The sequence below is a fragment of the Austrofundulus limnaeus genome, unplaced genomic scaffold (genome assembly GCF_001266775.1).
Source record: "Austrofundulus limnaeus strain Quisiro unplaced genomic scaffold, Austrofundulus_limnaeus-1.0 Scaffold769, whole genome shotgun sequence".
NCBI lineage: Eukaryota > Metazoa > Chordata > Actinopteri > Cyprinodontiformes > Rivulidae > Austrofundulus > Austrofundulus limnaeus.
Window position 1 is genome coordinate 182252 of NW_013953171.1, and position 15743 is coordinate 197994.

The window sequence follows — 15743 nt, forward strand, 5'->3', positions numbered from 1 at the left end:
ATATATATATTACCAAAAACTGTATTGAAAATAGCAAATTGTTTCACATGTTTTTCATTCAGAGCTATATACGTAAGCCCTTCTTGGCTCTTGGTTCAGCCTAGGCCAAACGTGTCTTCATTTCCGGTTCTAACTGTGCACCTCGAGTAGAACAAATTACAACAAAGTTACGAGTAAAGATTTTGTTGAGGGTAGTATTCTGCTGGGCTAGAACTGTTTGAGACTTATTAACATACCTCATTTGTGAGGTGGTCTCCATAAGGTCTCAAAACGTTTGAGGGGTTTCTCTGTTTCCTCATGTGGATCAGTGAGGCTTGTTTTGTTATGTTGTTGTTGTACCTGTCTCGAACCCTTCCCAATGTAGTTTCTGTAAACTCTACAGTTGTGTTTTGACACCTTTGCAGGAGCTGTCCCATGTAGCAAAATTTGTCTGTCCCACACGAGTGCTTATGCGGAGGTGGTAAATAGTTTGACTTGCGACTTGTGACGAGAAAGGGCCAAAGAGTCGACTCTGCGAACAAAATGAAACAATTATCATCATGAAACTGCTGCAGTCAGATCCAAGTTAGGCAGTTTGGCTGGATAATACTGGGTGCTTAAAAACCAGGCCATTGATTAAAGAAAAAAAAAACATCTTCCAAAGCTACCTGTCTTCATTACAATAGTAACTAGAAGCACTCGGAGAGTGCAAACCTCTGCCAAGACCAATTTCCCCCCATCCTGTAAGAGTTAATGCACAAAAGCAGAGATGGAAACACTTCTGTCGAATAAGTTCTGTCGTAGTGAACATTTAAGCAGGCAGTATGCATGGAATTTCTTCTCGGTGGAGTCCAATGTGAAAAAAAAAGTCAGACTCGTCACCCAACGTTATTCATGGTCAAACTGGTGTGGGATTAAGCTCCTAAGTTTTCATCAGTCACATTTCACCATGTAAAACGTCTGTTTTATCCCCTTGTATGAATTTGTAATGGTTTGACTCTCTTTAGAAAGTGCTTCCTGGCTCCCCCCGTCTCCAAACTTTGAGGCCCGGCAGCTCTCTGTTTACAAGCCTAGTAGCGAGAAACTGTTTTAATTGGTTGTTTCAGAAATGTGTTGTGTTTGACGAAATGGGAAAAATAGGTTTCATGGTGCAGTCACGCACTTCCTGGTCACAAAACGTTCTTTAAATTCACTTATTATGGCAAAAAATTATTCATCATTAAATGTGGTTTTAACATTACTTTTATAAAGTTTGAAGTCCGTGCTGTCCAAACCAGCTCACTGTTTTTTACAGAAGCCCTATGAAAGCATCACAGCTTTGCCGATCTCAGAGTGTTAAAAGAAAAAAAATTCCTGTATCCACATTGTGATCCGGAACATCACCAAAATTTAAAGGTGTGTTCCTTGGCCCAGTACCCACTTGTGGTAAAAATGTCATGACAATCCATCCACAAGTTTTTTGAGTAATGTTGTCCACAGACAGACAGACCACATTACCTCACCCTTGGCGAAGGTAATGAAATCAAACATTTGAGTCACCTTTAAGGTGAGCTCAATGTAGGTGGAAGTGGGCGTGAAAATATTCTTCACCTCCCATGGTACTGTTTTGTAAGCCATGCCATGAAATTAAGGCTGAGAATTAAAAATAAAAACTGGCCACTCAAAGCACAGTCTTGCAGGTTGCAAACATTTAGAATTCAATGAGACTGCAACAAACAAATTGTCTTTTTTTCCTCACAATTTTGAGTCTCCAACAGTCACAAAGTCTTTGTGTTGAATCTTAGTTACAGTTTTCAAGCTGTAATTCCATGTTTGAGTGGTGCAAATAAAAAAAAGCTTTATTTTGGTTTATTAATGCATGTTTTAACATCAGTGTCACTGATCAACATGAAGCAATAGATGAGTCAAAATATTTGGTTTCCTCTAGGACGTGGTCATGTAATTCACTGTTCAGCCCTGTTTGTATTAAACATCAACCCAGCAGCAACCAGTTTGATTCTGAGAAAAGGCAGTCGTTTTGTGTTTCTGATCCATAAAGTTTAGCTCAGTCATTTACTTTTTTTGTTCCCTGCCTCTTTTTACAGAAGTTTAATTTTGTTTGAGTCAGTGATGAATGACGCACCACTAGAAATAATCAATCTTGCTTCAAAGAATTATTACAAGAGCGACTTGCAGGTTGTTTTTATTTTCAGACTTTAGTTAACATCATTTCAAACTGAAATGGGCCTGTTCAGCTCCGGATATGTTCAGGTAGTCATGTAATTAGATTGTTGTGTTATTGGCAGGTATTTTTTTTACTGTCATACAAATGAATCAGTATCAGTAGGTGTTTGRAAACTGTTGTCTGCTTCTTACCAAAGGTTGTATGAAGATGTAAAACTTGTGATCTTGTGCCAAGCAGCTTTAAAAGGTGTGTGAGCGCAGCTCGCCAGAAGCTATTGATTTCTGCTGCATCTTGTGCTGCCAGTAAGTGTTGTGGATTTCAGCAGGACGCATTAGAAGAGATTAGTGCTCTGTTATTAGTAGCAGAGTAGGGTGGCAATTACCTGAAGATTGAAAAGTGTGTTTTTTTTGTCAGAGACAATCCATTATAAATCAGCATAAACAAAGATAAAAAAAAATTGAAATATTTGTGCATCAATTACTATTCTTATGCTACAATTATTGTCTAATTTATTTGATCAGTCAAACGTCAGAAAATAGAACTTAAAGAAAATACCTTCACAAATACAACATGTCATAAAAGAGTATCAGAACAACACAAGTCATTGGTTGAAAAGGTTTGTGGTTAATTTAAAACTTGACTTTGAGGAAATTAAATGCCAGAAGCTAAATCTGTATTTCCTAAACCAGGGGTGTCAAACTCCAGTCCTCGAGGGCCGCTATCCTGCATGTTTTAGAGGTTTTCTTGCTCCAACATACCAGATTTTGATCGCTGGGTAATTAACAGGCTTCTGCCCAATTTGAAGAGTTAATTCAATCACTGAATCAGGTGTGTTGGAGCTGGAAAACCTCTAAAACATGCAGGATAGCGGCCCTCGAGGACTGGAGTTTGACACCCCTGTCCTAAACTGAGGATGACACACATTAATGTTAAGTCTGATTTATAGGTTGTGACAAAAAAATGCATATTTTTCTCCCCCTGGTTGCTGTAGTTCAGTTCAGCTTATTTATTGTCTTTTTTATTACTGCATGTAATGTTTTTCGCAATTTAATAAATTGTGTTTACATACTCTTGTGTTGATTACTAGAAAAGAGGGAATGTCTGTTTATGGAATAATTGAACTAAACCACAGCTGATGACATTTCTATGGGATAAATCTTGTGCCAGCATATTGTGAATCGACACAATCAATATTGTGAATTTGAATTGCTCAGATTGAATCTGAATGTGCATAATTTGAAATTGAATGCATTGGTTTGAAAATGAATTTTACTAAATTGAAACTGAATTTAATGGTTTGAAACTGTGTTTTGGCCTATTAAAAATTCAGCTTGACTACTTTCACTTTCAGTTCCAAAATTCAGATTTTTGTGTCACATCCTGGTCCTTGAGAAAGCCAGCCAGAGTAATCAAACACAGATCCACAGATTTATGTTTCACTTCGGTGAAGCCTACTCTGTTTTTGGTAAATTATTGATTTATATTAGTGTTTCATTTTGTTTTCTTTTTCTTGTAATGTAAATTTACCAAAATAAACCTAAATGTAAAATCTAATATGTACTTTTTCCCACAGTTTTGTGGGATTTTTACAGTTGAGATTAGTTGTGGTTTAAGTTATAACTATGTGAGGTGTCTGCTGTGGTTGAGGATCGGCACAGTTCTAGAGAAGAAGCTGTTAGCTTGCATGTTCTGGTTTTGATGGTCCTCTGAGTCTTGTACCAATAGCGAGTGTCTGGAGGAGGTAATGACCTAGATGTGAGGGGTCAGTTGAGATTTTGCCAGTGCGAATCATCACCCTGCTGATTTCTTGAAGGGTTGGCAGATTACATCCATAAATGGTTTCTGCATTTCTGATAATGCACTGGAGTGTTGCTCGTTCTTGGAAGGTGGACGAACCACCAGATGTTTATGGATATGAGGATGGATTCGATGTGTAGAACTGGATCATCAGGGTCTGCTGCAGGTTAAATTTCTTGAACATTTCTCTCTTGCATTAACACAAATAAAAACTTCTTAATAAATAAATGCATTGATGTCTTAAACTAGTGGATAGAGTTTATGAAACTCAATAGAATCACTTGATCTGCATCTGATTTTGGAGCCACTCCAATTTAATATGGTAGCCACAGCTGATCAACATTAGCCCACACAATAACGATTAACTCTGTCAGCTTTAGACTTTAAGCTAAACTTGGTGTGGTGGTTGCTGAGAGTAATCCTCCAACACAGAGTGTGCTAACACATCACAAGATTGTTCATAACTTCATTTATATGGTTTGATCAAAACGACTACAACTCTGTTCCGTCTCATTATAAAATATTCTTGGTTTAAAGGGGCTATGTCATGTAAAATCAACTATTTTGAGCTTTATATCATGTTATAATGTTATTCTCTCATCAAAAACATGCCCAAAGTCTTACTTTGACTCATTCATGCGTGTTTGAGAAATCCTKTAGTGTCCTGAGGCAGCAGGTAGGGGAGCAAAAACGACAGGTTGGGACTAGAMACGCCTTTTGGGACCAGCTCCGCCTCTGGGCTGTGTCTCCAAGCTGAGCTTCCTCATCACAGAGCACACCTCCCCACCCCACACACCCCGCCCATGACTCCTGCAGGCTCTCGGCAAACAACTGATGAAACTGAAACTGTCTGCAGAGCTCCTAACTACTTCTCACTCAGTGGAGCTCTTTTCATATTCAAAATACAATACCTTTGAGGAAATATATTCTCAGATGCCAAATAAACTGCATCATAGCACCCCCCCCCACCCCATCCGCTGAAATGGGTGGGACAGAAGCATAAGGAGGTTCTTAAAGAGACAGAGGCCAATTTCAAGGCGTTTAGAAGAGGAAGTGATGAGAAGATAAATTTATTTTCTATTTAAACATAAAAACAGCATTTTAATAACAACTAAAGCTGACATAGATACTTTATTATGGTCTAGTATTTACATATATGCCTGAGAAACACATAATATTGCCCCTTTAAAACTCTTGTATAAAATGTGGCAGGTGATATGCATTCCTTAAAGAATCTTTAAACTTTTACTTGAATGTTTATTTGGTCATTTTCTTACCAGTGATAACTAAAATGTTTCATGAATAAAAGATAATTTCAGAAAAAAACGTTATCCATGAAATTTATGGGGAAGGAAAAGCTATTTAGTTTATGGAGTTTGTCTGATCTTTATTTGAAATAGTAGACCACACTCAGCATTTTTATAAATAACAGGCACACACAGAGTGGAGCTCTTTTTCACTTAGGTCCTTTTTTTTCGTCCTTTTTCCCGCTCTCCTGCTACGTCTGTAATCGCTTATTCTTGGAGCTTTTTTCCAGTTGCCTCATCGGAAAACCACGCAGAGAGGGACGGCCGATCTGCAGAGATTGAACACTTCTGCACACGGTTTAGCTCCATCTGATAGGGTTTAGTTGGGTGTCTCGCACAGCGTTCCTCTGTCGCTGAGGCAGAACGTCAGTTCAAACTCTGCGGGGACTGATGGGTTCTTTATGGAGGATTTCTCAGGGTGAATGTAGCTGTTTATCTAAAGTYAGCTTGATCTGTAATGCTGGGCTTTTTACAAGGGATGCCATCAAACTGTAACACAAACAGGATGATTAGCTCATCAAGTTAATGGCATCAGTTAACACTGAGCTTACACTTACATAAGTAGGGGTGCAACAATACATGTACCCATATCGAACCGTTCAATACAGTGCTTTAGGTTCAACACACACTTGTATCGAACAATACAGATTTTTCAAATTTACTTTATCARCTTGTCTTCTGAAGAGGCTCTGTGTTGAAGGATCAGTGGATCTGTGTTCGACTACTCCACCTAGGCTGYATTTTTGAGCGCAGATCCACTGAGAAACTTGCTGTTTCAGCAACATTTAATTTAAAAACTGTACTTTTGAGGTTAAACAAATGTTCATAATTAATTTAAATAAATTACAAGTTAAAAGGGGCATGGACATTTCTCTTTTTTTGTATCGAAAAAATATCGAACYGTGAGACTAAAGTATCAAACCGAACCGAATTGTGAATTTTCTGTATCGTTGCACCCCTACTAATAAGGTAATATCTGCCTGTGAGCTAATGCGTTAAACACTGAGAAAGTGTTTAAAGTCATTTGGCTTCTGTCTCTGTGTATCTTTGTCAGTTTGTTCGGCTTCTAATTTTGTTTTAGACACTAGTTTCTGTGTTGTATATTTTAATTATGATGTCCATTTACAAGCTGAAGTAGTTAAATGTTTAATATAGGTTCTAATAAATTAAATACAAAGTCAGTCATGTGGGGTTTTTTTGTAACAGTTTTCAAGAGAAATACTCACCAGCCTCTAAAATTAACAGTATGATGTTTCACTTACTACTTCAATGTTTCCTGACATGTGTCTAGTAAAAGTAATCTTTTCCTATTTTTTCTGCTTTCATTTTTACCTTCTAACAGATATAATTAGTTTTTCACGTGCGATTTTAAGGTCTGATTTTTTTCCAACATCAGGACTTGATATGGGCACAGGTGTGTGGGTTATTAGATTCATTAAAGTATTAAATGTAATTAATAAGTTATAAAATTAAATAATTCTGAGTGTTAAGCTAAAATTTGTCATTGAAACAAAAAGATGCAGCCAAGTTGTCCTTTTGTTTATGTAGAATGATTTACCAACAAAAATACTAAATACAAAAAGAGACTTGAATTAAACTTTCACACATCATCAATCTGTGACATCCAGGTTTACTGGGGCAGGATTTGAAAAAACTGGTTAATTTATAAAATATGTGTTTCAAATATTTTCACAAACCTAATGTTTTTTATTTGATTTTCATATATTTATGCTTGTTCAAACTGATTTACTGTTTGTAAATGGAACTGAGAAATGTGTAAAAGTAATTGAAAAATAATAATATGAGGTGATATCAGACTAATAAGACTTTGTCTTCATCCTCCCTCTGATACATGCATTAGTAAACTATTATTGCACTCCAAGTCCTTTGTGATATGAATATTGCACACACTGATATTGTGATGACGGTATTTTTTGCGATAAATTTGTTTAAGAAACTGATTATAAGTAAGAAAGTAAAGTAAGTAAAAGATTATTTATATAGTGCCTTTCACAAAAAAGGATTTCACAAGGTGCCGTACAGTCATTATCAGAAATAGGAAGCAAAAATAAAAAGAAAGCAAAAATAACACATTAACTGTACRAAGTATACATTTAATACTAATAATTATGTATGTGAAAGAAAAACATTTTTAAGATCTGGGGTTTTCGATTGAAAAAGGCCATTTGTGTCTTTTTTTTTCTCCAAATAAAACCAATTTAGAGCTGTTTCACTTGCAGAAAAGTTGAGAAGGACATTTCTTATAAAAGGTTGGTTTTGATTTTAAGCTTTAAATCAACGTATTAAAAACAGGTGAATTAAGAAGTGATAAATGTAATTAAATCTATTTGTTATGGCCTTATCTTTCTGAACTGAAAATTAAAACACTTTGCTAAAGTTAAATATATCTAATTAAAAATGTCTGATTTAAAGTTGGCCAAGTTTTCACGTTTGTCACTTGATGCTTCTCGATGATCAAATGTTTCTTCCAAACTGAGAACTGAATGAATTACAGCCTTTCAGTCGAGCTTTGTTGAACTTTTTATTTTTCACTACGAGACAGAAACACCATAAAAACAACCTCAGATGCAGCTGTGGAAAACTGCTCAGGGGTCAGGCAGCCAATGAGTTTTGGGTAACGATCGATTTTTCAAGCAAATTTCCAACTTTTTGTCACTAGTGGGTAAACTGGAAAGTGACCTCGGTTCAGCCTCAGCCTGAAGGGTGGAAACTCTTTCTTTAGGCCAGAATATGGCTCGCATTGAAAATAGAACTGAGGCTTTTTGAACTTTTGTTGCCTCTGTTTGACAAGAAAAGACACTGATACTTACCAGAAAGGATTCTCAGGATTTCCTACCAATTTACATCTGATACAGTTTATTTCTGAGGTTTTAAAAAATTTGGGATCAATAAAGTTTTATCTTATCTTATCTTATCTTATCTTATCTTATCTTATCTTATCTTATCTTATCTTATCTTATCTTATCTTGAATAAAGCAACTTTCTATGTCTTCTTTTATTTTAGGATTGAGATTGAAGACTCTGAGGCTGTGGGCATCTCCAACATCATCTCAAATCTGATCACCATGTTTCCTCGGAGCATTTTAACAGCTCTGCCCAGCGAGCTCTTTACCTCCTTCATCAACTGCCTCACGCTGCTCACCTGCTCGTTTGGACGCAGCGCCGCCCTGGAGGAGGTGGTGAGTGCTGACGTCTCTGTCCAGCTGTCAGAAACAAACCAACCCCTGTCACTGAAATCACTTTGTTCAACTCAAAGTCCAGTTCTCAGTGATTTTAACTAGTTTTATTCATGTTTATTGTGAAGTTGTAGCTGTAATGAAATAAGCTGAAAAGCTTTGTCTCCACAGGTTTTATAGTGGGTTCTAGGAACCACCAGCAGCATTTGATTAGCAGACCTTAAAGTCCTGGATGGACAGAGAGGCTTCAGAAGTTCTAACCCCGGATTTATACTACATACGTCTGCGCTGCAGTGCGCAGGTTGCAGCTGTTCGTTTGTGTCTCAATTTATACAGCGTCCGCGCCGCTCCGACAAGTGTGCAGGATGGAGAGAACGCGATAAATTCAGTGATAAATGTGGAAGTCASAGCAAAAAATAATTAATTCTGTGAAAGACGAACTCCAAACACAGCTGAAAACAATGATATAAAGGCTTTTGGTATCTATGTTGAAACTATCTCGCTGTCGTCTTTCTGAAACCTCTGATTTCAAAATAAAATCCACATGGATCGTGTGTGTACACATATGCTTCATGCTACATGTTTCTATCTGCTTCCCAAACAGAACGATACATTCTGACAGCATTTGTGTAGAAATATATCCGTATATTTATTAACATAGCTGCAATTTCGACATTATTCCGACAAATTATCCAGCCTAAAAGTGTCTTATTTTGAAAATACGGATGTTGTGCTCATTTCTTTTCCTGTTGGTGCGACAAAAATTGACTCCAGAGCAGCTCCGTCGTCCGGCAAAAATAGGMTCTGTTCTAATTTTGACGGATCGCCGTCTGCTCACCGCTGCCCTGCACAGCCAGTGTAAACACTCTCATTGATTATAATGGTTGTGTATTTGCTGCAGAGGTCGGACCGGAGCGGAGACTGAACGCATGTGGTGTAAACTGGGGGTAAAATGTATTTGGGGGCCTGACCATGAAGTGCTCTGAAAGTTAAAACCAAAATTTTAAAATGACTCCTCAAAGTCACAGGGAGCCAGTGCAGAGAGGCTAAAACAGGAGTAATGTGGACTCTTCTGTGGGTCTTTGTTAATAACCTCGCTGCAGCGTTYTGCAMGGACTGAAGCCCAGCCAAGGAGGATTTGTTTAGACACATATAAAGATGGTTACAGTAACCTAAACAAGAGTGTGAACAATCATCTCTAGTTCCTTATGTGACAAAATCTCTCACCTTTACTGTGGGTCTCAAAAGACAAGGAACTGTCACTGCACAACACCCAGATTTCTGAGACTATTTTACATTGAAGGGGTTAAAAAACAAGGTGCTGCCTGATTACAGGGATTTTAACATCAGGGGCAATAATAAGAGTCTCAGTCTTGTTTGCATTAACTGCAAGTAGTWGTTGTTCAGCCATATTTTGATTTCTGACAGTTACCAAGTTCAGACAGTTTGTAGGATGCTGAGGCTCTAATGGAATAGTACAACTGTATGTCATCAGCATACAGATGATATGACACATTACTGTGATGTTTTAACATATCACCTAAAGTGTATAAGTACAATAAACAGAGGACTGGGCCCAAAACTGAACCTTGGGGTACCCCACAAGAGAGTGGTGCAACATCCGAGCAAACATGATTCAGAAAAACAGTAAAAATCCTTTCAGATAAATAAGAAGTGAACCAGTTTCAAGTGTCTTTCATGTGGTTGACTTAACTTAGACCACTTTATGAATATTGATGTTAGAGTAGCATCTTTTTGCTTCCTTCACACTTTACAGCTTTTATTTGCAGTTTTCTACATGTTTAATAAATACACTTAAACTTTGGCTTCAGCCACCAGAATTTAGAACTTATTTGCAGGGTTCCTGCAGATCCTTAAAAAGTGTTAAAAGTCATTGAGTTCATCAATCCAAAAATAAGGCCTTAATTAGCCTTAAAATGTCTTAAATCAATCTTTCAGAAGTCTTAAAAATGTTTACACGATGTAAATAGGATGTCTTTAATTCATCTCAAATATTAAAATAATTGGTAAAAATTATTATTTTTAATATTCACACTTTGACATCACTTCCTGTTACTTCACATGCAAATATCTCAATTGTTCATCTGAGCAATGTGAATTTTTTTTTGTAATACGTTAATGTTGTCTTTACAAAAATGCATTCACTTTTCTTACAAAAAAAAGTGATGTCACCGGCACTTAAAGGTTTCATCTAGGGATGCACCGATATGAAAATTTCAGCCGAWATTGATATCTGATATAATTATTGCTGTTATGGCAGATAAGCGATATTTACCGATATTATACAAACAAACAAATTATATTATACACAAACACACTTGGGTCTTTTTTTGAAACTGTAAATAAACAACCAGACCTCTGACATGGCTCCTTACTTCAGTTATTCCTGGCTGCGCAGCATCAATATCACTATCACGATCAAACAGATGCTGCTCAACCAACCATCTCACCTCCCAAAACAGAAACGCAAAGATAAAAAGTGGGAAATCAATATCAGACATTAATATCGGCCTCGTTTTACGTATCGGACCRATACTGATATTCTAAAAAATGACTAATATCGRCCGATACCRATATCAATACCGATATATCGTGCATCCCTAGTTTCATCTACAGCAAGTAGGGTTTAAAACCCCACTGTGGATCCTAAAACTCCAAATTTTGCATCGTTAGAGGATTTCCTGAAATTAAATTAAGTTTAAAACTGRCTGCTAARAACGTTTCTGCTATAGTTAGATATGGATAAARGCAAYTGGTCTGTAAGAAAATACGTGTTCAAAAGACTGAAGTCAATATGAAAACCACCACTGTTAAWTACAATGATTTGTAGAAGGAATGAAAACCATACAACACCAGAATTCTGGAACCGAGTGAGGTTTTATTGCCACCGGGCTGACAAGGAAACCACACTCCCGACAAACCAGGAAGTTGATCAGTTTATACACGGTCTTCAATGCCTGCGTTCACCCCCTACTGACCTACAGCTGAATCACAGGCATTCAGACAAAATTCTCACCTACTGTTTTCGTAACAGTTGATTATGTGTTGTTATATTATTCGGACATGTAACTGAACCTATTTCAATCAAAACATAATAGACTAAACATTATCACCTCTAATAACTATAAATTTCTTCAGGTCTCTTAGCAATATTTGAATACTTAAACCAAAAATACTTTGATTCATGAGTTTCTGCCAGTTTTTATTTTTTGTCATTTGTGTTTATTATGAAATTAGTCTTAAAATTAATTTCACTTGGCATTAAAAAGTCTTAAAAAGTCTTAAATTTAACTTGCTTTAAACTATAGGAACCCTGTATTTGGWGTTGATGTGTTTGTGTGATGAAAACTGGATGTTTTAGTTCTCACACTGCCCTCAAGAACCTGTTCTGTGCACTTCTGTCAGAACTTTTTTCTGTGATCGGTCAGAACTTTGTGGGTTTGTTTTTGTGAGCATTTTAGTTTGTTTTTTTCTGACTAACATACTACTGAATGTTTTAAATACAGGTAATCCACAAGCCATGTGCTTTGTTTTTGCCTCTTTCTTTAGTTGGATAAAGACGACATGGTTTACATGGAGGCCTACGACAAGCTGCTGGAGTCGTGGCTTACTCTCGTTCAAGACGAAGAACACTTTCCCCGCGGCTGCTTCATTCAGCCAGCAATTCAGGTCTTCAACTCGTACATCCAGTGTCACCTGGCTGCTCCTGATGGTACTAGGAATCTGGTGAGGCTTTCTTCGTACAGTTTTATTTTATATTTTTTTCATTAATATGGACTTGGTCATCAATTCTTTTTCATCTTTTCTTTCTATTCTATAAAACCATGAACCACTCTGGCTGATCCCTCAGTCGGTAAACGGCATTTCATCTCATGAGGAAGAGGAGATCAATGAGCTTCAGGAGGATGACAGAGAACTGTTCTCAGACCAGCTGTCAAGTATTGGCACGCTGGGACGTGTGGCTGCTGATCACTGCATCCCCCTGCTCACAAGGTTAGCTCATCTAAAGCATCTGTGTTATTTATTTCACACAAACCTTATATAACCTTATATTGAGTATTTAAGCCTTAAAAACATACGGCTACACCGCTGCAAAAATACCACAAACTGACATCAAACAGATTCGTCGTGTTTAAATTTTAGCTCTGCTTTTGAATTCAGAATGAGTTGGTTTTATTTCCTAAGATGTTACAGTTAGGTCCATATATATTTGGACAGAGACAAGGACAGAGACAACATTTTTCTAATTTTGGTTCTAGACATTACCACAATGAATTTTAAACAAAACAATTCAGATGCAGTTGAAGTTCAGACTTTCAGCTTTAATTCAGTGGGTTGAACAAAATGATTGCTTAAAAATGTGAGGAACTAAAGCGTCTTTTAAACACAATCCCTTCATTTCTGAGGCCCAAAAGTAGTTGGACAAATTAAATAATTGTAAATAAAATGTTCATTTCTAGTACTTGGTTGAAAACCCTTTGTTGGCAATGACTGCCTGAAGTCTTGAACTCATGAACATCACCAGACGCTGTGTTTCCTCCTTTTCAATGCTCTGTCAGGTCCTCACTGCAGAGGTTTTCAGTTGCTGTTTGTTTGTGGGCCTTTCTGTCTGAAGTTTAGTCTTTAACAAGTGAAATGATCAATTGGGTTGAGATCAGGTGACTGACTTGGCCATTCAAGAATATTCAACTTCTTTGCTTTAATAAACTCCTGGGGTACTTTGGCTTTATGTTTTGGATCATTGTCCATCTGTAGTATGAAACAACGACCACCAATCAGTTTGGCTGCATTTGGCTGATCTGAGCACACAGTCTGGCTCTGAATACCTCAGAATTCATTSGGCTGCTTCTGTCCTGTGTCACATCATCAATAAACTCTAGTGACCCAGTGCCACTGGCAGCCATGCACGCCCAAGTCATCACACTGCTCTGCTGTGTTTTACAGATGAGTTATATGTTTTGGATCATGAGCTGTACCACGACTTCACCAGACTTTTCTCTTTCCATCATTCTGGTAGAGGTTGATCTTGGTTTCATCTGTCCAAAGAATGTTCTTCCAGAACTCTGCTGCTTTTTTATATGTTTTTTAGTAAAGTCCAGTCTAGCCTTTTTATTCTTGAGTCGTATGAGTGTCTTGCAGCGTGCAGTGAACCCTCTGTATTTACTTTCATGCAGTCTTGTCTTTATGGTAGATTTGGATATTGATACTTCTACCTCCTGGAGAGTGTTGTTCACTTGGTTGGTTGTTGTGAAGGGGATGCTCTTCACCATGGAGATTATTCTGCCATCATCCACCACTGTTGTCTTCTGTGGGCGCCCAGGTCTTTTTGCATTGATGAGTTCACCAGTGCTTTCTTTCTTTCTCAGGATAGACCAAACTGTAGATTTTGCCACTCCTAGCATTTTAGCAATTTCTCAGATGGATTTTTTCTGTTTTTGCAGCTTAAGGATGGCTTGTTTCACCTGCATGGAGAGCTCCTTTGACCGCATGTTTACTTCACAGCAAAACCTTCCCAATGCAAGCAGCACACCTCAAATCAAGTCCAGGCCTTCTATCTGCTTCATTGAGAATGTCATAACGAAGGGATTGTCCACACCTGTCCATGAAATAGCCTTGGAGTCATTTGTCCAATTACCTTTAAAATTATCCTTTAAAAACAGGGTGGCACATTTTAAGGAGCTGAAACTCCTAAACCCTTCATCCAGTTTTAATGTGGATACCCTCAAATGAAAGCTGAATGTCTGGACTTTATGTCCATGTACATTATATAACTATAACTTGAATATGTTTCAGTAAACAGGTAAAAAGACAAAATTTGTGTCAGTGTCCAAATATACTGTATATGGACCTAACTGTATTTCTCTTTCGGCATCACTGCGCAGCCTGCTGGAGGACCGGGTCAACAGACTGCACGGCCAGCTCCAGAGAACCCAGCAGCACCTTATGGCCTCATCAGACCTGGGATCAGTGGACCGCAAAGTCCTCGATGACCTGTATGAAGACATCCACTGGCTCATACTAGTCTCAGGTCAGCAGCTGCACTGAAGATTATTTGTTTTACTATTTGAAAGGAAGACCATAAAAACTGCAGTGTGTGCAGAGTTTTACTCTGTTAAATCCTCAGAAACTTTTAGATTTAATAAAAATGTTCCTATTCAACTTTCATCAGTTTTCCTGCAAAAATCTTTAAAACCAGTTTGAGGGTTTATTCCCCTTTCACGCTTCATGCAGTTTCAAATTAGATTCAAACTGAGGGTACTTTAAAGGGTTTAACGAGGACTCGTGTTACATGCCAGCACAATACAAATGTTTTTATTGTGCTCAMAAATGACTTTTCCAGGACAGTTTATTAAACTTTACTGACTTTATTTGTAACAGAGACCCGAGGCAGCAACTGCATCCAGTATGTGGGTTTGGGTCAGCGCACTATTAATAGCACCATTAAAACTCTTCAAAGATTTCTCACCAATAATTAACTCTCTAGACTGGGTGTGCCCTATTAAAAATAAGATGTCTTTAAATTACTGAAGTTTTTAGAAGATAAAGAGCTGTATCGGTGCCATTAAAAATGTGGGGATGACGACACTATTTAGAAATATTAAGTGTCACTTGATTTTTTTTATTTTTTAAAAGATGCTTAAACCACAAAAAAAAATCCCTAATCCTATTTTAAGATTTTGCTTTTCTATATACAGTTTTTAAAGAAGGTTAAATTAGTTTTAATAAATGTTCATTTTAGAAGCAGATGACTTGATTAGGAGTTGTTTAATAGGCAGCAGTATTGCCTAATTCACATACCGTCTTTATTTAAGTATAATACGTAAAATTAAATCCATAAAATCATCCATAAAGTTGGGGGATAGTACYATACTCGGATAAATATTTTTACTTATGTATTTTAACTGAAATATCGGCTTCATTCACAAAATGCTTGAGTCCGGAAATGACTGAGACCGCGTCGTAAAAAGCAGTTGAAACGAGCTTACCTCTGACACTCCTCTGTTCTTCATAGCGAGATAATAACAGATCCAGGCAGGCAACATGATGTGAAAAAAAGGGGGGTAAGTATTCCTGCACCTTAGTAGGGCTGCCACAAACGATTATTTTAATAATCGATTAATCACCGATTATTTATTCGATTAGTCGACTAATCAGATCATACGTTAATTGAATATAAAACAGACAACTTATCACGTCAGAATGCAGCTGTTATTATATAACCATGGTTAGATTTTAGCTATATGCTAACTAAAAATAATTGCTGTGGAAGGCAAGTTC

The 15743-nt window shown here is 37.3% G+C and overlaps 1 protein-coding gene across 1 annotated transcript in view; it reads left to right on the top strand.

Annotated features, from left to right (window-relative positions):
* Window positions 1–15743, top strand: part of xpo4 (exportin 4) — a gene marked incomplete in the record, with an annotated part of 131137 nt that overhangs the window by 81051 nt on the left and 34343 nt on the right. The window contains 4 exon segments of the mRNA XM_014028491.1: window positions 8273–8447; window positions 12015–12191; window positions 12316–12458; window positions 14348–14493. Coding sequence (XP_013883945.1) covers window positions 8273–8447; window positions 12015–12191; window positions 12316–12458; window positions 14348–14493 — 641 coding nt within the window.